Genomic DNA, 27,275 nt, shown 5'->3' on the forward strand with positions numbered 1-27,275 from the left:
AGCCCCCACAGTGGAGAGTTTTAAGTCTCGTCTTAAGACCCACTTTTATTCTCTGGCTTTTAACACAGTGTGAGTTGTGTGCTCCTCTGTGTCTTATATTTATTTTATTTACCATGTTTTTAATGTATTTTATTGGCTTTATTTATTTATTGCTATTCTGTGATTTTGCTCTTATTTTATTTTACTGTTTTTATTATTTTAAGACTAGTATGATTAAATCTGAGCGTTTATTTGATCATTTTATTATTGTTGTTATTATTATGATTTGTGCAGCACTTTGGAAACTGTTTGTTTGTGAAATGTGCTATAGAAATAAAGTGGATTGGATTGGAAGTGCCAACATAACTAACCCCAGGGTTCGTACTCTTTATCACTAACAAAATTTGACTTTTTCGTGACGTAAATAGAATTTTCCATGACTTTACGGCACCTTACGTGTGTAGAATTGATCAGACTTTTAGGGCTAAATATGAAATGTTAACCCTTTCCACTCACCTTATGGTTTGGTAGTTTTTTAACATTCAAAATACTGTCAGTGCATTTATTGTCATCTCTTTTAAATAAAAAACACATATGTTCAGAAATAATCATAATGGACTAATACAAACTTAACAGAACACTGTAGTTGCATAAAAGAGGTGACTTTTTCAAAACTTCCATTGAATTAACAAATTTCCATGACTTTTCCAGGATTTCCATGACCGTGGGAACCCTGTAGCCCTAACCAACAAAAGTAAGAAAAACAAATTATAACTAACAACTGAATTATATCTAATTAAGGGCACAGAGGGAGTAGGAAGAAGGGGATAGAGATGATTTAATGTCATTATAATTTGTATATAGATTGTGTTGTTTTATGCTATTATGTATTCTGTGTTTTGTATGTCTCAGGGACTGCAGATGGAAATTAGCTCAGAGAGTTATAGTGTGGTACAAAGCGTCTGTTCAGTGTTTCTTTGATTAACACTCCTGTACACACTCCCTGTAAAATAAAATAAACTGAAGAGTAATTCCCCACAAAGCAGTAACTTATCACTGAAGATGAGCAGTTGACAGAGCCCCACCAGAAAAGTAATGTAGTGCAGTGTTGTAAAACTGCTTAACAGAGGTGGGACCAAGTCATTGTTTTGCAAGTCTCAAGTAAGTCTCAAACCCGAGTCAAGTCCAAGTCGAGTCTCGAGTCACTGGCTCATAAGTCCAAGTTAAGTCCAAGTCATCTGCTTTGAGCTTCAAGTCATTTCAAGTCTTTAAACCAAATACAGCTTAGATTTTTGCAATTTATATGAATTTTAAAGTAAACTGTACTTTAAAAATGCCTTGTAGAAATGCAATTTTTTCCTTTAAGATCTTGTCAAGAGCTTAGTGTGAATTATAACGTCCAGAACAGAAATAATTCAGATTTAAAAGTGCTAAATAAGTCAGGAAGGATCACGCTCTATGTATTTCCGTATTGTACTGTATTGTACTGTATAATCCTGTAGTACATTTGAGGATACCACATCACAGTACTTCAGTTCCTGTTGCCATAGTAACAAACAGAAAAGTGGGAGGGACATGTTCCAGTTTGTTCCTGTAAAATGAAGCGCCACATTTATCAACTGTAAAGATAAAAGTATTTTCTAAAAACATATATATTTTTTTAAGAGAAGCATTAAGTCTTCTCAAGTCACAGGCCTCAAGTCCGAGTCACCTCCAAAGTCACTGACCTTCAAGTCCAAGTCGAGTCCCAGGTCTTAGTCCATTTTATTAAGTCAAGTCTCAAGTCCTAAAAATAGTGACTCAAGTCTGACTCGAGTCCAAGTCCCCACCTCTGCTGTTTACTATCTAAAGTGTAAAAAGGCAAATCTAAAAAAGGACTTAATTTTCAAACTTTCAATAAAACAGTTTCTTAGTCTGTATTCAAGTTGTCTCAACAGTGCCAGAGCCTGAAAGTAAAACCCCATTTCATTTGTCCTGCCCTGTTTACATTTGCTCAAACTGAAATAGCCCCTTCTCACAAAAACAAGACATGGGACCAAGGGAGGAGCTGTCAGACCCAAAACCTTAAAGAAAAAAAAAGATTCACGTTTAATTTCCTCACCTCGTACGCCGTGCACATCACAAATATCATCTGTCAGCGCGGCCCCGGCCCTCAGCTATCAAAAAGCTATTTCCGCGGACATTAACGGCAACTGCCAATTGTGCTACACGGCGGATTCTCCCAGCAGCACAGCACAACCATTCACTTTTACATATTACTGAGCCGATTGTAAGGGAGCAAAATAAACGCGCCTTTAGTGTCTGTGTGAAAACAAAGATGGAGGAGTGATTTGTGTAGATTTGGGCTGTCACCTGAGGCCGTTGCTACTATACTGAATTTAAACTAGTGTTGTGGGGAAAACATCTGTCAGGAGGGTTTTAATAAAAATGTCAAGGCACTCTATCACTAGATTAACAGTGGATTTCAATTCAAATGCCCCGCCAAGGAAATACAGCTTGTCTCAGTCGCATTGTAATAGGTTGTTTAGTAGTTTGTAGGGACGTAACGATAACAAAAACATTGTGATATTGTATTGTCAAAAGTCTCACAATAATATCATGGACCAAAGATGTTCATTTTGTCTTCTTATGTACTTTAACTTCTTGGGTTCTTTTCGAAGACAATACAGTAAAGTGTATTTTACCTTGTTGACATGTTTCGGCTGCTATTTGCAAGCCGTCTTCAGAACTGTCCCCAGTGTTGGTGGTGACGTGTCGTATATCAGCTGCTGTTACTTCCTGTAGGCGTGGTCAGCCTGATGGACCTGGCAGGTCGCTCAGACTGACCACGCCTCCAGTCGCCCGGTGTTCTCTGGAGGAGGGTGTCCCAGGTGTGTGAAAGGAAGGAACGGTCTGTCATCGCGGTTAATGCTGTCCATGCCTCGTTTTCTGATTTTAATGGCTTCCCTGATCAAGCATTTGAACTTGTTGTTTTCCGATCCAATGACCCAAGCCCCATCCCGATCCATAATGCGGTTATTTCTTTTACAGTGGTCTGATATGGCAGATTTTAGGTTTTTCTGTTCTGCTTTGTCTTTTTGTGCCGAAACATGTCAACGAGGTAAAATACATTTTACTGTATTGTCTTTAAAAAGAAGTTAAAATATCATGGACCATCACAATATATCTTATATATATCAGTTTATCTGATTAATTCATTGTTATGGTGCAGCAATAGCTAAAAACTCAGGGAACTACATAGACCATGATCCTTTGCTCTGTTTCAGTCCAATCTACATGTTGAAATAACGGTTATGAAGCACTTTTAAATATTAATTATTTGAATTAGGATGAGTGAAAAATATCATATTCACAATTTTGTTGTACTGCGAGATTGTCATGAAAATATCATATCGAGAGAATTGAATATGGTTACATCCCTAGTAGTTTATGAACAAAGTAGTAATATCGATGCCACAGATGTATTAGAAACTAGTAATCTCAGAAATGTATATTAGAAATTATCCTAGCATTGGATTTATGTAGTGCCTTTCAAGACATCCAAAGCCATTTACATTGCATTATTCATCCACTTCATACTCCATAGTTGTTCTGGGACAGACTGACATGAGTAAGGCTACGTTTATATGCTGATGGTTTGAACAGAAGATGCAAAAGTGGCGTCTCATCTTCACTTTTTATTCCGTGTGTAGACAAGTGTTTTCGGGAGGAAATCTGCGTGCATACGGTGACGCAAAAGTGTGTGGAATTCAACTGGGTATGCATGCCAGGCGGTGACGCTCGGCGGTGATGTATGTGATGTAAACACATACGTGAGCAGATCTGACCAGAGTTTTGTGTCTTGGGCAGTGTAGAAGGAAACGCTATGGTGTTCAACTTTTCCACTCTGGAGGGTGGTTTCAGATTTTTGCGTTTTTAAGCCCCAAAAACACTGTCAACGTCTAAACGAAAGGCACTTCCGATAAAATATTTTGTTGTTTTTACCCGCAAGTGTTCACGTGTAAACAGGCCCGAAGGCTGCCAATCTGCGTCATGGGCCCTCCAAACTCCACCAGCACTTACAAACCTCATTCATACAAGGCAATGTGGGCAAAGTGTTTGTATGAAATAGAAAAGAACTGGAAGGAAAATCATTCTTTTAAAATGTGCATGAATCAAAACATGTACAATATTTTGACAGAATTGAAAAATACACTATAACCTTAGACATTGTGCTCCAGTTCTATTCTAATGCCCTTACAACTCTGCTCACAATTGAGAGAGTGAATGAGCGAGAAAAAATCCAGAGGAAAAATCATTGGAGAATAAGAGAATGTAAACCTAGGGTCATGTTTTATGGATCTTCTTTGAGTGCAATAACAATGTGAACAGAACCAGTGACTGCGGAGGTCAAATCCTCTTCTACTGATAAATAATCTTAATCTCTGATCTCCTTCTAACAAGTGTTATGGTCCTGAGCACTGCGCTCTCTCTTAGCCTCATAAACTATGTATGGTACAGCCTTATCGGCCGCGGGCATGCTTGTACCGCTACAATAAATACTTCATCACTCCACTTGCTTTTGTATTCACCCTCTATTTGGCTGCGTTTTACAGCAGAGCAGTGACAGCGGTGCTACCTTTGCCCAAGGACACAGTGTGACAATGAGATTAGGCGCATGTGGCCGGGAGCTAGTGGCGCGTGCCTACCCCGTTGCCGTGACAGCGGGCAATGCAGGTCTCCAGCTCGGTGAAGGAGGCATTTTGGCAGCGGCGGTCTCGGCACACCTGTGGCAAAACAAACAAACATGGTGAGAACAGACTGCGATTAACATGTACTGCACACACTCGTACGCACAGAATCTACGGGTAAACTACAGCAGATGGTGCCATCTGCCTAAGGCCCATAGTTTCTAGGCTAGGATCCAATTCCCATGATCCTTAATGATCCTAAATTGAATAAAAGGAAGGAGAATAATTAATGATTCATATTTAAAAACACCGCTGTTTTCCTATCAGCCATCTTTATTAATATGATTGTTTTATGCTCAAGTTTCTTCTAATTTGTTTTGTTATTGTTTTTTTTAATTCCCCGCTGAAGAGCTCAGACTTCTTAGCGTGCGATATGAGAGATTTCATTTTTACATTGTTAATTAATCTTCCCTTCAGTACTAATCTTCCCTTCAGTACTATTACAAAATACCAGCTGTTTACCCATTGTTTCTCTGTTATAAACTTTTAGGTAGTCTACAAATGAAAACATGCAAATTTATCAGGCAATGTACAATGAGATTAAGCTTGACAGCGGAAATGTTTGTACCAGACGGTAGTTTTATTTGGGCTTTACCTTGAATGAACACAGACTTGCTTGATCTTTCATATTTTCACTATTGCTCACATCAGTTTGTTTATTGTTCTCCCTCCAGGCTAATTTATGACTGTGTACTTAGTTCATTTCTGTGATTTCTGTTGTCAGTGGTGGAGCGGCTGCACTGTCACTGCACATGATTAGAAACGCCTGCTTTATGCTTGCTGTGCGTTTATGCCTGAGAAATGGACCTTCAATGTGATGACTCCAAATTCATCACGCTATATGGCACACAATATTCTGCCTATTTATAATATATAACTCACACTGCACTATCTGGTCCCTTTAGCGCAGGCAGCACAATGGACCCCAAGTGACGGCAATGGGGTGCACGTAAGAAGCAATATCGAAAACAGAATTCACCACTGGAGAAGATGGGTTCATGCGTATTGCACTGTGCATGTGTATTTTCATATATATGGATTTGGTATACATTATTCAGAAGGCTTTTGCATTCTTTGTGTGCAAGCGACTTTTCCCGGACTTTCATGCTAGAAACTAGGAATTTCTTTGCTACGGTTGGTAGTTTGGAATGGTCATAAAGGAATCTTACAGGCTCTGTCCACACCTAACATGCTTCTATTTGATTGGATTACTGGGAACAACACCATACAATGCTTGTTACAGAAACAGAAATGTATTACTGTATATAAATATACTTTACATTGGGGGTAGGGCTGGGCTAGCCAGGCTGACGCCACCTAGTGCCTCTGCTCAATTTAATTTCTCTCCAGCGACTAGATCAAGAATTGGAATAAACTAGATGGTTTCCAAGAACCCCGGAAGTGCGAGAGCTTTGCTCACATTTATTTACGTTCTACATTAAGTTTTACAAAAACAAAACTGAAAACCACATGGCTCATTTGCATAAACTATAAGCGCTGAAAAAAACAGCACACTCCTAGTGCCAGGTGAGCGAGCACAGAGAAGGCAAACAAGAGAAGCAGTGAAATCAGAATTAAATATAAGCCTTATATCGATATATACGATATGTCAGAACACATTTCATGTTTAAAAAATATCTTGATATATATCGAGATATCACCCATCCCTAATTGGAGGCAAAATGTGTGGCGTATCTTCCTTGAGGGCATAATGGGAGCATGTTGCAGGTAGTGTGGGTACAGAATACTGATATTTTTTCAAGCACTGTACAACATTTGCCTACAGAATATAAACTATAAACTCTTTCCTCTATTGTCCCACTGTCAGAGCAGGTAACAGTGAAATTGGGGCAGACTTGGCGCTCCTGTGTTTCTGTGTTTGGAGCAAATCTATATGAGCGATCTTGTTTTACCACCCGGATTCTCTCTCCCTGCAGTCGCTGCGTCACTCAAATCCAAAGTCTGATAAAAGCAACCTGTGCAGTTCTCATGATGTTTGTAGAGGACGCAATGAATGTGGTCATTACACAAATGAATCACACAATTAAAGGGCACCATCTGGAGGAGGGCGCGGATGGCAAATGGATGTGTCGCTAAATAAACAAAAGTTGTGCAGTGGTGGGAAAAACGTTTAATCACCTTCTGGCAAACAGGACTGGTAAAACCTGTGAACTAAAGATGAAAAAAAGGACTTGTGCTTTAGAGACTGTTATCTGTTCAGTCTGAGCTTATATGTATTTGCAGCATGAGCCTGGGAGGTTAGTGTTTAGCAGTTAAACATACTCCCAGTGCCTTTGTGAGTTTAAATAGTCCATTGGATATTTTATTTCATGTTGGATTGGTGGTACATTGGTCCCTCGTAATAAAATCCACAGGAAATTAAGTAAATATTTGTTCATAAATTAAAATTTAAACAAATACATTGTTAGCACCCACCTTGCCCTCTCCACACTTGGTGCCGGTGACGACCAGGCCGGGGTCTGGCAGGTCTCCCTGGCCGTCCTGGGTGCTGTACACATAGGTCCCTCTGCATTTGACCTCGATGCCCCCGGTCCTGATGGTGGTGTCGATAGACACGGCATTGGTGCCTTTGGGTTTCTTTGCCGCACTGTGACACTGGATCTTCCCACATTTGGCATCACTGACAGTGACAAAAAAGTTTTTTGTCTATTTATTTCACTAAACATATTTACATTTACAGTATATATTTTAAGAACATTTAGTTATTTTTTAAAGGTTTAAACATGAGGTGCGAAAAACAGCTTGAGGTGTGCTTGTGCATTTAGTTTGTCTCTGATAAGTATGAATACACAAGTCAATGCAGAGGCTGGATAAAGAAGATTAGCAAGTGATTGGCAGATAGCAGACTAGCTTCATGTCTTAATAACAGACATTTCCATATCTTTCATCATGTGTCTGACTCTCAGCACCCTAAACTCTCTAATGGCCCCTCCGGGACACCGTAATGGATTTGGGCAGAGGCAGCCCACATCACCTTAATCCAGCCGCTCATTTACATAGTTTAGCTGCTAATTTAGCTTCATTAATTAGCGCTGGCGTGCAGCCACGGAGACACACTGTGTACTCTGTATGTGAGTAAATATGCCTCAAGTTCACATATTGTCTTATCCACAACAGATGGTTTAACACTATGTCAGTGTCAGCAGGACTTTTTTACTTTATAACAAACTTTTGTGATCACAATCTGCTCTAGACTCTTAGAAACATTTTTTCAGAAAGACTTTGTGCGCTCATTTACAATTACAACTAAGGGAAAGAAATTAGTAATTAATTAATCAATAACTTAACAGTGAAAAGCAAATAATGAGACATTTTCCGACGGAAACAGATTTTTCATGATTAAATTCAAATTACATGCAAAAGATAGCTAGAGAAATGCTTTTGTTGCATATAGCTTTCATTTCTGCCATAGAAAGGTATGACCTTACCTATACATAATGGTGACTCATTTAATAAGAACTCAGAACTACATTTCCTATGCTCCGGCTCCCGCCGACTCGTATGTAACGCTAATAATGCCTCACCTTTTATCACACTTCACATAGTTGCCGTGTTCATCTTTTCCACAGTTTCCAAATGCATTCCCTGCTGCGTTGACGTCTTCAAAGCAGGCGTCGTGGGCCGGCCGTGCTCCTGAACAAAAACACACACCACCATTAGCACAGAGCAGTGCTAGTTCTGCTGCTAACTGCCTCTGACACGCAGTGCACAGCAGAATGTACCAGGCACCTGCTTGGTTTAGGGAAAATCTGCAGATGAAATATAAAACTATCACAAAGACTCTGACATTGGGATAGAAATAATACAAAAAATGCAAATCTCAATCACATTTTTGAATACCAGTAGTATTATTAAGGTTTTTCCCTTTGATTCTATATTAACATAATGTTTATATAATGTTCCTGAATTAATTATGGTTAGAGATGGTCAGATTATTGAAAAATAGATCAATTGATGTTGTTTAGAGCAAATTTGAATATAGAGTATATTGTTTAAAATAAAAATCTCAACTAACAATTCTGCTGCATTAATATATAATGTGGTCTGAAAATCGTGATCGAGATACTCCTAAAAATATTTCCCACCCCTAATTATGGTACCTAATATTGAGTAAGCTTCAGTTTCAGTTTCACTGCATGTTCATCTATCCAGTTTCCATTCATTATTTGAGCCCGATATGGAGGATGTAAATAATGCTTTGTATTAGTGGAGCGGGCCTGCTCCCCTCACAGTGAGAGCCAGGGTTAATCACATCCACACTCTCTCATGTCTCTTCTGTTCTTTCTGCGCAGAAGATGAAACAAAGCTGGTTTGCCTGTCTATAGCCCTCCTCACAGATCAGTTATGTAAAACACACAAGCACATACAGCGGTGCCGGCGCTTATTAAAAGTCAACATGTAGCTTGTTCTGTGGCGCTTCTGTGCTAACATTGTCAGACTTTTAAGTGGAACTTTCTCTTCACACAGAGGCAGCACAAGCACTCTTGTCTTTGATGGACGTCTATTGTGACACACTATTCCCAGCTCATGTGAATTAATCAAGCTCTCTCACATCCACACGCTCTTATGAGCCAGCGCTACATCGGATTCTGCAGCTTTGCCTTCCTTTAGCTCCACAGACTCTTGTGGTGCACACGCAGCACACCTGAGCACCAAGAATGTTACTGAAATGCTTTAGTCTTAGGATTTTGGTTATTAAACATGCCACACACTAAAACAGTGCTGTAATAAAGTTTTAGTGTGAATGGGCAGTAGTGAGCTTTAATTCATTTGCTACGACAGTGAGTTCTTTACTTCTCTTTTCTTAATTAATTCTACTTCTCACCGAATGAGGTGAGACATCTTTGCAACATGGCTCTGTATACCATGTTTTGTTGACTCTGCCATGGGATACTTTTAGTTATTTGTCCATTTCTGTAACTTTACAGTATCTCTTTCATCTGGTCTGTCCAATGTATCCTGTTCAGAGCTTTGATGTTCAGTGTAGGTCAGTGCAGGTCAGTATCCTACCGTATCCCCAGAGCTGTAGACACTGCTGCTCGTGAGTCAGGCACATGCCGTTGTAGCAGTAGGCCACGCCGTACTGACAGGACGAGCCGTCCAGGAGGTACACGTTAGAGGGGCAGTACGGAGATGCCCCCGTGCAGTACTCAGGCAGATCACAGGCTCCTGCAGGGCCCCGGCACATGGTCCCAGCTTGCTTCAACTGACACATACACACAGTACAGTATGATTATGGATGTGTGATATATACACAACAATAGCATACATTTAGACTCAAAATTTACCTTCACATTCTAGGAATACGCAAATATTCAATACTCCATTAAACGAAAATCCTACTGACTGAGCACTCTCCTCAGTGTGGAGCCAAGTTTAACCCACCTTAGACCCAGGGGCCGCACAAATATGCAGTTTGAATTTTATATTTTTTTAATATCCTGTCTGTATAGAGATAGTTTAACCTTATGAAATGCATTCTTGTGTTAGTTTAGCAGTTCATCCTTCAGTGTTCTCTGAGATATTAATGCTCATGTTTAAAATATTATTACAATATTATGCCGCCCACCTCAAGCCTCAAGTAGCCAGAATCTGAGAAGCATGTTTACTAATGCATGACATAAATATTCTTAAAACTCCGTATGACAGAATGCTTTGCTGTTTGCTCTATCCTTCAGTGGGGCTGCTGTTCCTATCAGATCGACTGAAGTAAAACATTTGAAGACAGAACAAAGGCTGAGGGAGTGAGTGAGGTACAGAGCACAATAGGAGCTGTGTTCACCGCTCCATGTTCCATCTGAAGAAGATGAGAGGAAATCAAAGACACGACTGAAGTGTGTTTGTGCTCGCTGTCGTCACGGAGACAATGATTGACACTAAGCTGGTTGGATCCGTAGCCCCTCTGTGTATGGACCGTGTCAACTTACAGTTATAGTTTGTGTAGTGTATATTACCTTACAGCCCTCGCAGCAGACCCCGTGGGCGCACTGAGCCTCCTCCTTCAGGGTGCAGTTGTTGGCGTTGCAGCAATCATTGGTGCACTCCTGGAAAACAAGGTCAGAAGAAAATCATTACAAGTGGCAACTGGTGTGTGAACTTGAATTTTACCTCTAACTTTGTTCAGTGGACAATTCTAGCTGATTTTAGCTGTCACTTTTGTCTATTATCACACACAAAAAATAGGGATGTAACAATAACCGAAATATCGTGATATCATATCGTCAAAGTATTTAATATATTAATTACTTAAATTAAGAGTTATGGTACAAAAATAGTAAAAAAAAAAAAAAAAAAAAAGGAAAGACAGAGAGAACTACATAGACCATGATCCTTTGCTCCATTTCAGTGTAGACGACAAGAAGAAATAACAGTCCTAAGCACTTTTAAGTCTTAGTTCTTTGGATTAAATCTTGTCAAGGCATTTAAAAGGAAAAAGTAGCATATTCACAGTTTTGTTTGCCTCCAAAAAATATCACATTAACTAGATGTATATCATGAAAATATTGAACCAAGAGATATGGACATTTCACATTTTATTTTAAAACCAATGCAGAGATTCATAGATACAAAACTCATCAAAATCATAATTTTAATGTTCCAAAATATGTCACATACAGAGCTCAGTTTTGCTACGATACCGAGGCTGTAAATTGTGTAGCCAGCTTTCACATCTGGTTACTGACGGCAGATCAGAAGCGTTGTTTAAAAAGAGTTTGAGGAAATGTCTGATATTCATGGTGATGTTTGATAATCTTTCAATTGTGGATGTTTGATTGTGTTTTAATTAATGTTTCAATCAAATGAATTTAATCCATCGTGTTTAAATGTAATTTTATATAAATATATATTTTTTATACACAGCGATAATGTCAAATTTTTTATGTATTCATAAGGTGGAGGCTTTAATATAAGCTCTTTTGGGTTTTTTGTCTCTTCCGGCACCCACTTTTTTATCAAGTGTGTTTTTTTTTTTTTTATTGTTATGTTATATGTGCAAAATAAATAAATAAATTAATTACTAAATTATTAAATACTGTTATATCCCTAATTATGAGCCTCCCCAGTATATCATGAGCTTTCCCAGGATATCACAATAAATATCGTACAGTGAGGTTCATACCGTGACTATACCGTATAGTGAGACTTGGATATAGTTACACCCCTAGTGCAATATATAAATATGCACAAATGCATAGAAAAAAACTAGATTCCTGTTATAAGCAACATTTTGAGGACTTCTTCCTATTCAGAAAATCAAATATTTTGTTTTAAATCACTATGGTCACAGTCAAAATTTTTCATCATTATGCATGCATTGTTTCTAAACGCACAGGGCTACATGGGGGCACCTGATTAAACCACTTTATTTCTTGCCTTCGCATCGCAAACTTCCATTTTCTTATCTCACAGTTACATGAAGTGGAGCCATAGGAGCTGTAAGTTTACTATGCTTTCCACGTGCGGCGAGGTAAGGCCATTAGGCTTCGGCCTCATTTAAAATGCCGGAGCAGGTGGCGAGGTGTCAGTGCTTGTCTGTCAGCACCCGTGTAGAAGGACTCATAACAAACAAGGCTTCACTGAGACGCCAATTTGCCTCCACTGTTTTCAATTTGTGTTTCTGCTTGAACCCGCGCTGGTTTACTTAGCCCAGGAGCAAACACTTGTGCAGCGTTATGCAAACTTTGGAAGATCGGTCTGATTCATTTCATAGGGACGAGCAGGTGTATGTTTGAGAGAAGTGAATTTGACACACGGGAGTCCACAGAGGAAGAAAGCCGGCAGCAAAAGAAGTGACTGTCATTGATTTTTCAGTTTTGGAGGGTATTCGAATAGTGCAAAATCGGCATTCAGCCTCTGACCTCTGTGAAAGTGTAATCTAATGCGACTGAATCTAATGTACACGTGAGAGCTTTGAAACTTATACACTTTTTATGTATCTATCTATTTTAAGAAACAGTTTTGAGTGATGTTTTAATGATTGCAGAGCCGATGTTTGTCGAAATGAGCTACCCGCAGGCTAGATCAACAGTGACGTCAATCATTTCATGCTACCCTGTCCATTTCCGTTTACAGATGTATAAATTCAATAAAGCCTGACCCTAATCTCCCCAGTTTGCACATGGTGATTAAAATGTATACCTTAGTTATGTACAATTTCAACTCATTTATATGAATATGTGTAGGTAGTTCATTTCGGCAGCTGTATTCTGGTATCCTCCGACTAAAGGGAGCACATATCGACAGGCCAATTTAGACATCGAATAATGCTCCTACTGAAGAATCACCATTATTCACTCATTTATATGAACTTGGGTAGAGGAGATAATTTCCACAGGCGTATATCTTCTATCAAATAATGCTCCTGCTATATAAGAGAAAATGACAGGAAACACTGAAATCTTCATATTAAATAGCTAAATTAAATATCACAGGCTACAGCAGGGGTCTCCAACCTTTTTCCTCCAGTGAACTACTTTTACATAATGAAAATGCCAAAGTGCTCCTCATGTTAGAAGTCACAAGAAATGTAGCAAATTTAAGAGCCACAACCTTATATGGGGAACAGTTAGATGTTTATAAGATTATTTAGTGCATAACGTTAGTCATTAAACTGATATATTTATAATGGTAACAGCCTTTGAATCAGTCCAATTTGAGTTATTCAGCACAATATGTATAATTCAGAAATCCCTTGGCGAGCTGCTTGGAAGGGGGTGAAGAAGTACTGGTAGCTCCCAAGCTACAGGTTGACTACAGTGTGAATTTCCTTTTATAATATAGTGATATTTTATTCATACAGAGCCTTTTTTCACAAAGTTACAATGTCTTCTACACATGGAAACAAAATAAAATACGATGTAATGAAAATGATAATGATAAAAAAAAAAAGATTAAACCATCTAACGTAGGTATTCAGCCGCAAATCATGTTGTTTCTTACATGCTTTACTGGTCAAAGCATACAATAAAACCAATACACTTTTAAAATGTTACTTGTTACTCCACTTCTGCCTCGGGAGCTCAAATCGATGGCATTTAAACTGCTCAAATCATCGGGTAGCTCAAATCGACAGGCCACCAGTATTAGTTTCCTGGTACTTTTTTCTAAATAAATAGTTGGTTTTACATTAGCTTCAATGCAGCTGTAGTCAGATCATAGAGAAATATAATAGTTTTGAGAACTTTGCCACAGCCCATTTTTAGTAGACTATGCAATCGGCAGGACATATCATTTATCTATTGGTAATTTTCCTATATTTTAATCCAAAGTCAGGCTTACAGTACATTGTCAGTTACCTAAACCCCAGAAAAATACATTGTTATTTGGTTTTACTTTCCATTCTGCTGCCACCTTCATTAAATGTTGTTCATTTGAAGATCTCCCTGAGCGGGGGTGATCTTGGTGCAAAATGCTGTATTATTGTGTTAAGCCACAGGTAAAGTGCATGGGCAGTGTGCCGTGTGCATCGACAGCGCGGCGTGGTTCCGTCTGACACCGCTCTATAAAACAAAACAGCCCCCCGTGCGCTCCAGTCAATGACAGCGGGTCAATGAGTCCAGTCGCTTTACAACCGCACCATAGTGAGACTCTGTTGTTTCATTGTACCACATAATGCAGGTTTGAAGGAGGCCATTGATCTACAGCAGCGCCCAATCTCGTCCTCTGATCCACTGAGTCTGTATCTTTTGAGTCTCTTCAGCAAGAAGATCCTGGGGTCGATTTTCCGGTCGTGTGAGGACCCGGTCTAAGTCCCGGTCTCAGTTGCTGTCTCAGTCGCTGTCTCAGTCTTGGTTTAGCCCTGGTTTAGTCCTTGTTTATTCCTGTCTCAGTCCTGGTTTAGCCCTGGTTTAGTCCTCGTTTAGTCCTGTCTTAGTCCTGGTTCAGGCCTGTTTTAGCCCCAGTTCAGACCTGGTTTTGTCCTGGTTCAGTCCAGGTTCAGTCCTGGTTCCCTCCGGCATCACAGTTCTAATTACAGAAACGGGAAACAAATAAGTTTTTTTCCATTATTCATTTAAACACAATATCAAAAACTGAAAAAAATGAATCATTATCCGTTTTTTTCATTTTGGTTTTGGAGACATACAATGAAGAAAATAGTTGTTTTTTCATTTTCTTATTTTTGGTTTTATTTTGAAATACAAATGAACGAATGATACACAGATTACCATGTCGTTTGGGAACAGAATCTGGGACGTTGGGCTGGGCCATATCATATTGTTGGAGATATATCGTGATATTTATGGAGATGATATGAAATTTGGGATAATATATACAGAGATTGTGACTAATTGCTACTGCTAAAGCTTAGAGTGCCTTAAGCTTTAGGCACTGGCTGTGGAGGCTCTAAAGAAGCTAAAAACTCTATAATGACAAAGGTAAAGTGTGATGTGTGGAAACAAAACTATATAGATATAACTGAAAAAACAAGCAAGCACAAATTTTGTCATTGACATCACTATATAAAATGGTTTCTTTTATATTGTGTTAAAAGTTGTTGATAATATCGTCCTACCCTACTGGGACCTTCTAGCTGTTTGCTCTAACCACTCCCAGCTCTAAGTATACAAGGATTCTGTTGTTTCACTCACATCGGGCTCCCCACAGTCGCACTCCTCTCCCTCCTCCACAAAGCCATTGCCGCACTTCTTGCCCCCCACCAGGTCCTTCATGTTGGGCATGTTGTAGAGGCACATGCCCCCTCCCTTCTGGAAGTAGCTGTCCAGGTCTCTCTTGCTGCAGCGGCTGAAGACTCGGGGGAAGGGGTGCCTGAGGAGAAGGCATGTTCACTTTTCTCAGACCAGCCTCTGTAACTTGTGCTGTTAGTTTATGCTTTGATGAAACATAGCGAGGCATACAGATCCATACACTACAGGGAACTGTTAGCAGCGATTTGTCATTCTGACTTATGCCTCTAGTATGAGACACACTTTTAAGATTTTATAGTCAGGGGAAATGAAAAGAGGAAAAAGAGTTGTCAAAACACAGTCAGTTCTCGCTTACATTAATAATACATGAAGTGTGTACTTTTCACAGATTATTCATAAGTCAAGCCGTTATGGTAGTACTGATGATAAACTGCGTAACAATAAATAGAACACTTCAAAAACTGAGTTATTTATTGTTTAAAAGTTACTTTCTTATCTCTCATAGACTTGAGTTGTCTCCAGGCTCAGTTTTTCCCGAACAGAAACCAAATGATTAAGCATCTTAAAATTGAGCAATACATTCTGTTTTGAACCCATTTTTATTTTATGACTTTCTGGCAAGTGCTGTTTGGTAATAGATAGGAGGTCACTAGGACTGCACAGTTAATCTAATTTTAATCAGAATTTCAGTCATTTCTAATCGTCAATGATCATCTTGGGCCTTTTTAATTTAGAGGGCTACAGCCAATCCTTTGTAAATTCAGGTTTTGGAAGAAGAAATTTGACTATTTTTTGTGTTAAATGATTAAGTCTGTATTGTTTCTGTTGTGGAAATTAACATTGAAAGCCATTTTATTAGTTTTTAAATAGACAAAATATAGTCACCTTCATTTAATATAATTTATATAATCAGAATTTCTGTCATTTCTAATCTTCAATGATCATCTTGGGTCTTTTTAATGGAGAGGACTACAGCCAATCCTCTGTAAATTCAGGCTTTGGAAGAAGAAATTGGACTGTTTTTTGTGTTAAATGACTATGATTCTAAGTCTGTATTGTTTTTGTTCAGGAGATTAACATCGAAAGCCATTTTATTTGTTTTTAAATAGACAAAATATAGTCACATTGATTTAATTTTATATAATTTATATAATCAGAATTTCAGTCATTTCTAATCGTCAATCTTGGGTCTTTTTAATAGAAAGAGCTAGAGCCAATCCTATGTAAATTTAGGTTTTGGAAGAAGAAACTGGACTATTGTTTGTGTTAAATGACTATGATTCTAAGTCTCTGTTGTTTCTGTTCATTGAAAGCCATTTTATTTGTTTTTAAATAGAAAAAAGTATAGTCACATTGATTTAATTTAGTATAATTTGAGGAAGAAACTCGTGATTACATTTTTTCTCTGCTATCCCATGAGCATGTTTTTTAGCTGTTTGTTTTTGTGAAGTTTAGTTATCTCACCCCGTCGCGGCGGCCATGACACAGCCCCCCTGTTCGGCCGTAGCCTCCACACAGCAGCCGTCGTGGTCGTGGCTCATCCCAAAGTTGTGTCCGATCTCGTGCGCCATTGTGGCAGCCGCGCCGATGGACACCTCCGAGTGGTCCTATGAACACATGGAATAAAAATATTAAGATAAACTCGACTAGAATAGTGATTGATGAGTCACTGTCTGTTGTAATGGAGTGTGGAATCTGGGGCAGCTAAGGCATCAAAACAACTGATGTTTGTCTGAGGAAAGTGTCTTTAAGGAGCTATTTTGGTTTATGTTGGCTGCACTGCGCTGTGTATGAGTAGAGGCTTATCCAGTGCAATATATTCTGGTCTAGGAGCTGCTCACGATGTCTTCAAGTGCTAAACTAAAAGACATTATTATTGTTATGCAAAATATATCTTCATGCCAGGTACAATTGTGTGTTATCTCCACTTCAAATATGTTTTAATAGTGAAAACATACAGGATTTATGAAATTACTCCAGCTTCAACAGGTCTGTAATATGTCATCATGATATAAAATAGTGTATTGTTTTTACGCCATGTGACTTGACTCGACTATCATGTAAATCTAAGGGGTCTTGTTGCCTCTGTAATAAGATTTAAATAAAAAAACAAGACTACAAAGAGGAAAAAAGCTCCTCTCAATCGTCTTATCTGGAAAATTGGTTATTTATGTAATTTTCATACACAAATGGCGTCTGTGAAAATAGCAAAACATATTTATGCAAAATATTTGAATCTGCAGTATTTTAAAACCAGTCAAATGTAGTTGATGGTTTCATTGTGGAGGTAATGAAAGGGAGAACTGCGGAGCCTGTGTTTACCAACATCTCTTTTGTAGCGAGATAATGCCAGAGCCCTGATAGAAAACGGCTTTTAGTTTATTTATGCAACCATATTTCCTTGCCATTTTAAGCGTATTGTTTATTTTGGCATATCTGCAGCTTTCTATTTTCCATTTTTCAGAATAATACTGACTTTTGAAACATAATATTATGTTGACATTCAGAACAAAAATGTTATTACAATATAAACTCACATAGATAAAAAGATGATATAAGTCAGCCGTAGCAGAGTTGCAGTATTGCAGAGAGGATAGAGCGGTCTGGAGGCTGTGAGAGCAGGACAGGTGTGGATGGAGGTGACCACAAAGATCGATAGTTTATCCAGGCCTGATTAGCTCCTGATAGTGAGCGCGGCTGGACAGAAGAGGTCTCCTGAATCTAAAGCATCTGTGGTTTAACCCCTTCTCCCCTGCTGCTACACTGCTCTGAGGGGCTCTAAAGAAGAGCTACAGTGATGAAAGAAGAAATTAGAATTCAAAGCCTTACTGCGGAAATGTTAAAGGGATAGTTCGGAATTTTGGACACAGGGCCTCATTTCCTAGTGCACCAGAGTGTTGGAGACGTGTGGAGACACTTTTTAAAATATTCCATCCAGTCCTTGTATTTGCAGAGGTCGCACATGTCAATGGCCATAGTTATCCTGCCACTAAAAACAGTCTTACCCACTCCACAAAACACCTGAAGCAAAACTATTATTACACCAGACTGTCGATGTGAATGTCTGTGTTGATATAATAATGTTTGAAATAAAACTAACTTTGCATCGCATAAATCGTCGCATGTTGAGGGACTATTTTCTCATATATCAGTCCGCTGCTGCCAAACTTTCTATCAGGAAGCATCAAGCCCCGGGGTTTCAACAAGACCGCCCATTCAAGTCAATGGGCCAAGCTCAATGGCGCAAGACTCCAGATTCGCTTTTAGCCCGGCGAGGTACTTCCGGTGGCTGTGGGCAAATTGAGCATGTGCAGTAGTGCTCTTTTCTCCCGCGGGCGGCACGGACGGAGCACGGGCTCGTGTATCACGTGATCGCTTTGACCAATCGGAGCGAGAGGAGCTAGAGCAGAGTGTCACCAGAGCTAATGATCATAAAGCGTTTTTTAAGACAACTGAAGGGTTTTGAGCTGAGAAAAAGGTTATGATCTAAAAATAGGTAAAAATCGCCAACAAATCCGACATTTTTGAAAGTTGTAGGTGCCCCTCAGACGAACACGAGCAGTTTGTGGTTACATTGTGATCTATGAGAAAAATCCTGTCTCAGCCCATGGGATTTTTTCCGCTGAATTTCCAGTGAGTGGAGGCAGCTACAAGCAGCAACATCCTATCCACTTATTTTAATAGATCCATGGGAAGTACAACCCACTGCTGCTGCTCAGACATAAATCCTTCAAATGCAAAGTTGGTTTTACTTCTAAAATTATTCTATCAACACAGACATTTACATCGACAGTCTGGCATAATAACAGATTTGATTCGGGTGTTTTGTGGAGTGGGTAAGACTGTGTTTAGTGGCAGGATAACTATGGCCATTGACATGCACTAGTCTAAGACCAGCGACCTCTGCAAATACAAGGACTGGATGGAATATTTAAAAAAGTGTCTCCACACGTCTCCAACACTCTAGCTCACTAGGAAATGAGGTCTTATGTCCAAAATTCTGAACTGTCCCTTTAAGGTAAACATAAAAGCGTGTATGTTTTATGATGTTTAAACTGAACTTAACACACGCGTTCTTACTGTGAGCAGGCTTGCATCTACACAAATCTGACTCTAACCTGGACTGGAGGCAGAGTGACCAGACGTCCAGAAAAATTCAGGACAGTCCGAAAATCTAATCAAACTGTTGTCCCGAATCCAAAATCTGTCCCTAAATGTCCCAAAAATTACACTCAAACAGAATACTGAGCAGTTATTTTCTGATAAACATTAAAAAGTGTTGGTAGGGAGGTTGAATCGACTGCATGCAGCCCTGACTGCTGCTGACGGCTTCTAAGAGGCTGCGTGCAGTCCCGGCTACAAATGCATTGTTATTTTTCCACAATGACATTTTGAGTTCATGAATATTATGTTGTTTTCTTGTGGCAGAAATATTAATGAAAGACTTGATCTTTGAATAAAAATATGTTTATGACAGGTTTGAAATAAATAAAAAAAAACCCAAAACAAAGCAAATCCGTGTATCATTCATTCATTTGTTTTTCAATATAAAACCAAAAATAAGAAAATGAAAAAACAACTGTTTTCTTCATTATTTGCCTCCAAAACCAAAATGAAAAAACAGATAATGATTCATTTTTTCAGTTTTCGATTTTGTGTTGAAATGAATAATGGAAAAAACGGATAACGGACGTTTCCTGTTTCCATGACTTAAACTGTGATGCCGGACTGAACCAGGACTGAACCAGAACTGAAACCAGGACTGAGACCGGGAACAGGACCAGGATTGAGACCGGAACTGAGACCGGGATCAGACCAGAAACGAAGACTAGGACTAAGACCAGGTACAGGACCAGGACTGACACCTCGACTGTGACCGGGACCAGACCAGGACCAGACCAGGAGTGAGACCGGGACTGAGACCGGGACCAGACCGGGACTGAGACCGGAACTGAGTCCGGGAACAGGACCAGGATTGAGATCGGAACTGAGACTGGGACCATACCAGAATTGAGACCGGGAATGAGACCGGAACTGAGACCGGGAACAGGATCAGATCTGAGACAGGGACCAGACTAGGACAGAGACCGGGATTGGACCAGGAATGAGACCGGGACTGAGACCAGGACCAGAGCAGGACTGAAACCGAGACCAGACTGGGACCAGACCGTGATTGAGAATGGGGCTATGACCGGGACCAGACCAGTTTAGTCCTAGTTCAGTCCGGCATCACAGTTTAAATCACGGAAACAGGAATTTAAATACAAAAAAACGAATCTTTATCAGTTTTGTCATTTTGGTTTTGGAGACAAATAATGAAGAAAATAGTTTTTTTTTTTTTTCAGTTTCTTATTTTTGGTTTTATATTGAAAAATGAATGAACGAATGACACACATTAAAAACAAAAAAAGCACCGTCCCAAATTCTTCATCTGGTCACCCCACCCGGAGGAGGATTTGTCTTTTTATCTAATCCAAAAGATGGGACTAACACAAAGCAAGGAAAAAGTTTAAAATCATATAAAGAAGTGACAAAGGGAATTTGACGTCACCCAAGGTTGGCAGTCTTGGAGCTGAGTTTTATATTAGGAGTAGGAATTGACTTACGGACAAAATTGTAAAATAAAAACACCAGGAAAATGTAGACAGCAGCAGTTTTGGAGAGAGGGACAACATTTTTTAATACGAAGTGAACTGGAGTCGATGGCTTTAGAAGCATCCCGATGTTCACTTCCTATTTCAGACATGTCAAACTCATTTTGGTCCAGGGGCCGTATCCAACCTACTTTGATCCAAAGGGGCCAGATCAGAAAACTCATGTCATATAAACCCCAAAAATAACAATAAGTTCAAATATTTGTGCAGAGAAACACAAATCTATTACAGAAATCTTTTTTAATTGATGAACTCTTTCTTTTACAAAATATTATATTATGAACAACCTGAAACTTTAAGAAAAATGCAATTTCAACTCAATGTTTTAACATTAACTTGTATGCAAATAGGAATAAGTCAATTTTTTCTTGCAAAATCCTGCACTCGGTGTCCACTTTTCTCATTTTTGACATTTTGCTGATGAGGTTGTCACGGTCAACAGTCAAAACGATCGTCCTTTAAGAGCGTTTGGAAAGAGCCAAGTCTTCATTTGTGCTGCTCTGGTGGGAGTTGTCCATGCACAGAGGAGCTGGAGACGCTGCTATGCTCAGCACCTCAGAAAATTACCAAGATTTGAATAGAAAATATAATTAAAGTATTTTAGTAGAAAATCAGCCGAGGGCCAGATTAAAGGTCTTGGAGGGCCGGATCTGGCCCCCGGGCCGTATGTTTGACACCCCTGTGCTATTTGGAACATGACTAGCAGGTTAGACATTTATTTAAATGTTTATGTTCAAAATATAATATAAATAAAACAAATCTGATATGTAGGACACTAAAAAACAGAACCAAACCTTATCTAAAATTCCAAAATCGAACTACCACCAAAATAACCACCAAAACCTTGAATTCACAAGAGAAATCAAATGAATGAAACAAGGCAAAACCTTGTGGATCCAACTGTGGCTTAAAATCGATTACACCAGGAATATCTCAAAACCTCTAGAACTCTCATTCATGTTCGTTTACAGCATAAACACCTCACCTTTAATTTTAACGGCTGCCTCTCTGTACAGCCCACATCCCTGCACACATTTGAAGATTTTGGAGGCACTTCAGATATTTGCGGCGCACATGCATAATTCAGCGATGTGAGTGACTGACAGCTCTCCGTGGATCAAAGCAGAGCCGTGCGTACTGTAGCAGTGTGACTGAGTAGTACCTCCAGAACAGGGACGCCAGCTGCTCTCCTCTGCCTCACCTTTAAACACCCATTTGACATCATTCATACACTTCAAACACTGTGCACTGTGGATAAGAGCCTGCACGCTTTCATTCAGGCACTGGAACATCGCTCTCCTGATAAGCTTTTTCACTAAAGTTAGACTAAAGAGCTAAAGAGTTAGTTTGTGTCATTGTTAAGTGGTATAAGAAAAAGAAAAGTGATGGGGATTTATAAAGAAGAGATGGGTACGTGACAAAATAACGATGTGAGTTTGTAGTCTACGTGCTTCTCCTTTCTCGAGAATAGCTTGAAGACCTCGACGCAGATCCATAAATCAAAAACGACGATGATAAGGCGACAGCAGCAGTGAGCATTGAGTTGATACAGAACTATAATTTGGCCTTTACTGTGAGTGGGCTCTGGGCTCGCTTCTTTAAAGATCTGATCTATAACTTGTGTGTTGAAAATTACTGGCAAAGCAATATGATAGTGAAGGAGACAAGCAGACAGTGAACCCACCACAAGAAAAATTTCATACTGAGTCTAATAGAGCTGGATATCATTAAGATGTTGCTGATACGATACATATCTCGATACAGTGATCTTACAATACGATACGATATATTTCAAATCGATTTGATACGGTTCAATAAAAAATAATGTCTACATCACGGGCTGTGACACTAAAAGTCTTTGTTAAACCACTTCTTGTGCAAAGTTCATATGAAACAAACACATTTTACTCCTCAAAACAGTGAAAATGTCAAATGTGCTGCATAAACAAGTTTCCTTCCTCTAAACAAACAACAAAACTGTGGTGCTATAACAAAATTATTTAACAAAATATACCAAAAAATACTCTTGGTGATATATCGATACAGCAGCCCTTGATATCGATACTGTATCATCACATTAAACAATACGATATATCGATATTTTGATATTTTTGCAGACCCCTAGTGCCTAAGCAATTGCAGAATTTGATTCTTCAATTGGTTTAGTAAATTCACACCTCTTAACAAGTCGCATTCAAACCTCAGTTTTACCTACTGTTAAAGGTCATATTTTTCACAAAATGTACTTGTGAGCTTTTAATCATGTTAGAACATTGTTTCCCAAAGGGTCGTGACCATCAGGTGGGTCGCAAGAGATTTTTTTTAGATCGCCTTGTCACAATCTGCATGACTCTGACTCATGTTGAAATGTTAAGACATGTTTTGTGTAATTTCTAATCTTTTTTGTAATTATTTTATTAACAATTTTGTTCCAATATTGCTGGTTCAATTGAATGTTAAAAAGAAAAAGAAATGGGATACATTTATTGTCCAAATAGGCGACTTATGGATCCTTTTATTGCTGCTTCAGTGACTGTTTTTCATTGTTTAAAACTTGAGTAATACTAATTATTCAGAGAGACACGATCACTCAGTCAACAATAAAATATCCTCATTAATGTTTAATAATGGTCAAATCCACCTTTATTATTTTATGATTTACAAATAACATCTATTGACTTGGGTTGCAAAGATTTGCGACTTTTAAAATATGGGTCCCCAGAATAAAAAGTTTGGGAAACACTGTGTGAGAACGTTGTAACCTCATCCAAAACATGCCCGGAGTTGTGTTTTATTTCATTCACACATTTGAATAATCCTTTATTATTATTAGTCTGTCTACACCTCCAAAGATGTTAATGCTCTGTTCTACCTTGTGATGTCATGAAGCAGTATTTCTCAAGTTAACAGTGTCTTTTTACCTTTTGTTCAGCAGAGATTGGCAATTCCAGGGCTGAAATTATCCAAATGATTCTAGTAAAGGTGTATGAAGTTTGTACTGTATTGTATTATCAAGGTCAAACAATGAAAAATGCCTAAAAATGCCTAATAATGCAACTGGTATTATAATTCCTGTCATTACATAGCAGCAGTGGTGTCTGTTTAGCATTTACGTATTTTCGCAATGTCTTTTACTGCAGTGCATTTCCACATAGTTGTAAACATATATGCATTTAGGAGTACAAACTTTAAATTGAGCCACTTGAGATTGGCTTTTGGAGCTACTTTCAGGCCTAAATCAGAAGCTCCATCAGCGTGTCTCTGAGGACAGGCTGCAGAAAAGTCCTTTGGAGACTTTGCCCGTGAATTGATTTGGCAGTACAAGTGATAGATGGTCCACGTACCACATTGATGCCTCCAGAGTTTTCCAGGCTGCACATTCCCTCCAGCGGCGCCATTCCAATAGTCGTACCTTTGAAGATCACCCCGCTAAAAACACATTATTTTGAACAAGACAAGACAGGTGATTTAAAAAATGTTCTGTGAATAGTTTTGGTGAAATTAAACCATCCTCCTGACTAACTATGGCCTGTTATTGAATTTTTCTGTTGCTTATTGTAACGTTTATTTATTTTCAACTGGTAAATTATATATTTCCGAGCACAATTATCATAGAAATCAACATCAAAGTAATTTTAGTTTGCATTATTTTTCCAGGATGCACAGGTTAGAGGAGGGCACTCTATTCCTGTCACCAAATCATATCTGTTTCCATGCATGTTAAATTATCCGGGCCATTTGGTATAAGCAAGGCTAATTAGAGAACATCAGGGGCCACCAATTGACTGCGGCGGATGCCTGGATGTCTGTGTGCACTGGAGTCCAGCTGTGTTGGGCCCAATTAGGACGAGCTAAAAGTGCATCTTTAGCTCAGTAACATCTCTGTGTAAAGATTCATGAAAATTATTTCAGGGGATTGTGCATCTCAGGGGAATTCCGTAATTGGGAGTCACAACCCAGGCCAAACGGTGTAGCAGCAGGAGCATGTAAAGGTATAAATGTCCTGATCATGTCAAACTCACTAAGAACTATAAAAGGAGCATTTCATCTCACAGGGGGGTGCTCACTTGGGTTTCTCCAAACACAATTAGGCCAAATAATCTATATTGTGCAAAATTGACATTTTTAGAAAACTGGCTGAAATAAACAAAAGTAACTCTGAGTAATATTTGAATAAAACAGCACTATTTTCAGAGATATGGATGGATGGATTTAGCAGAGTCTGTATATGCTTTGTCTGGTATATCCCTGCTTGGAGACCTTGAATATCGAACTATACAGAGTTCAAGCTAGTTCAAGCACAAAACAGTGAGTATAAAGAAAAGGAAAACATTTTTTAGATGCTTATAAAACTGTCCTTGTAGCCCTTTTCTGAAATCCAATGTAGCCTTTTTAAACAAAAGAATATGTTGGTTCTAAATGTTTTGTAATAATGCAGCATCTCACTGCAGGACACACAGGCTAATGTCTAGTACCAGATCTTTCTTATGTTAAAAATACACCAGAGTAACTAAAAAACAAAGCTGCACAAAAAATAACTTGTCAAACAAATGTCCTAATGCACACTTTGAAGAAAAGAGCATGCAAATGTCTAGTGCTAGTGTCTAAACAGCCCTTTTGAGAAGGACTTCTTTGAAGTGAGACCAAGGTCACACCTGCCACAGGGATATTTACTCCTCGGGATAAAAGCCTGTGTGAAAGGGATTTATGTTCTCCTGGAGAAGAATATTGTGTGAAAAATAAGCTAAACAAAGTCTCATAGCACAAGGGCATTGTTGTCATTACATTCCAAATGATTCATACCAACACAGAGCTAAAGCTGGTTTAGGAGCCATGGCAGACTAATGGTGCTGTGCCTGATGAGCATGTAGAGCAGGCTGTCCTTACGTGAGCAGTTGTGCGTTGTCGTGTTTCTTGCGAGACTTGAGCTTCTGTCTCCACTGGAGGAAGGACCACAGTGTGGCGTTGGGCTCCTCATTCACGATGCACTGGTCTCTGTCCGTCCACACCTCCAGACCGATCAGAGGCACGCGGATGTTCAGAGCTCTGTAGAACTGGGCAGGAAACACATAGATTTGGGTTTATTTATTATAACTATAATGCAACATTAGAAATAACATAACATATTGAAAATACGAAATTATTCTAGGTTGTTGTGTGGGTGTGTAAGCATTCAATGAAGTCGAGTCAGAGTCCTAAATGACCTAGAAAACTGTATTGAAAGCTATAGAAAGAGAGAATTCCAATTATCCTTGCTGTTTCACTCTTGTATCGCGCGGGCGAGTTTGCCAGCCTCGGTCTCAGGCACTAATCACTTGTTTGAAACACAAAGCAGAGGAGATCAGTAATGGACCACATTGAGACGTGTGATCCCGCCCGGCATTGCCCATTATCTTGTTGACTTTGGCCATTTGCAGTAGCGGTGAAACCATCAGCCTCACCTTATCCACGTAATTGGCAATTTCCATTATCCTGGTCTTGGTTTTCTCATAGTCCTTATTCTGACGCTTAAACTGTGAAAAGAGAGAGAAGAACGCATTAGTGATAAACACACAAGAGTAAAATCTTTTCAAAGTTTTTTTTTTTTTTTCTACAGAAGATGAATTACCCACAGCCCCATTATGTCTTTAGTCCATCAATGCAATTACACCAATTACATAAAGCCACTCTTTATGGCTACTGTGGACTGTTACCATGGCGTTTATGCTGGTGACGGAGATGGGGTTTATTTCAGTCTAATGGCAAATGAAGCATGACAGGTAGACGTCAGAGAAGACGGGTGTACTGTACATGAGATTTCAAATATAGGGTTGGTAATAGCCCCTATGATGGACGAGCGGGCTAATGCATATTGTAGTGAAGGGCCACTTTAGAAACACAACTCTAAAAGTGCTTCACATCCAAAAGAACAACTTAAAATTCAATTTGAAAAAAGATACTTGTGACGATTTATTGATTATTTTCTTGAAGGAGAAGGTAGAATTCGCAATTTCATAGTGAAGCCTCAAAAGTACCTCATGCGCACTACTAGTCCAAAACAAATTAGAAACAAATAAGATTATTCAGCTGCGCAATTTTGCTTTCTTTCAAAAATGTATCTCAGCAATCAGCCTCAAAAACAAGAGCTTACTAAAGGGCACCGCTAAAATTTTGGGCACAAGTTAAGTGGTTCCTTTTAGATGATGCGCCGCTGCCAACACAAAACACAAGTACCAATCAAATCACCCATTCTGCTGTGCCCCAAG

At 39.1% G+C, this 27,275-nt stretch overlaps 1 protein-coding gene across 1 annotated transcript in view; it reads right to left on the bottom strand.

The window, feature by feature from the left end:
- adam19a (ADAM metallopeptidase domain 19a) overlaps window positions 1–27,275 on the bottom strand; it is a 192,998-nt gene that overhangs the window by 22,137 nt on the left and 143,586 nt on the right. Inside the window, exons 8-17 of the mRNA XM_055156515.1 lie at window positions 26,472–26,543; window positions 25,918–26,084; window positions 24,375–24,459; window positions 16,841–16,983; window positions 15,320–15,497; window positions 10,685–10,774; window positions 9,741–9,936; window positions 8,255–8,363; window positions 7,146–7,350; window positions 4,668–4,745 (exon numbers count right to left, since the gene is read on the bottom strand). Coding sequence (XP_055012490.1) covers window positions 4,668–4,745; window positions 7,146–7,350; window positions 8,255–8,363; window positions 9,741–9,936; window positions 10,685–10,774; window positions 15,320–15,497; window positions 16,841–16,983; window positions 24,375–24,459; window positions 25,918–26,084; window positions 26,472–26,543 — 1,323 coding nt within the window. The remainder of the gene's footprint in view (window positions 1–4,667; window positions 4,746–7,145; window positions 7,351–8,254; window positions 8,364–9,740; window positions 9,937–10,684; window positions 10,775–15,319; window positions 15,498–16,840; window positions 16,984–24,374; window positions 24,460–25,917; window positions 26,085–26,471; window positions 26,544–27,275) is intronic.

This window comes from Boleophthalmus pectinirostris, unplaced genomic scaffold (assembly GCF_026225935.1).
Source record: "Boleophthalmus pectinirostris isolate CB_2022bp ecotype Guang Dong unplaced genomic scaffold, ASM2622593v1 HiC_scaffold_20, whole genome shotgun sequence".
In the NCBI taxonomy this organism is placed as follows: domain Eukaryota; kingdom Metazoa; phylum Chordata; class Actinopteri; order Gobiiformes; family Gobiidae; genus Boleophthalmus; species Boleophthalmus pectinirostris.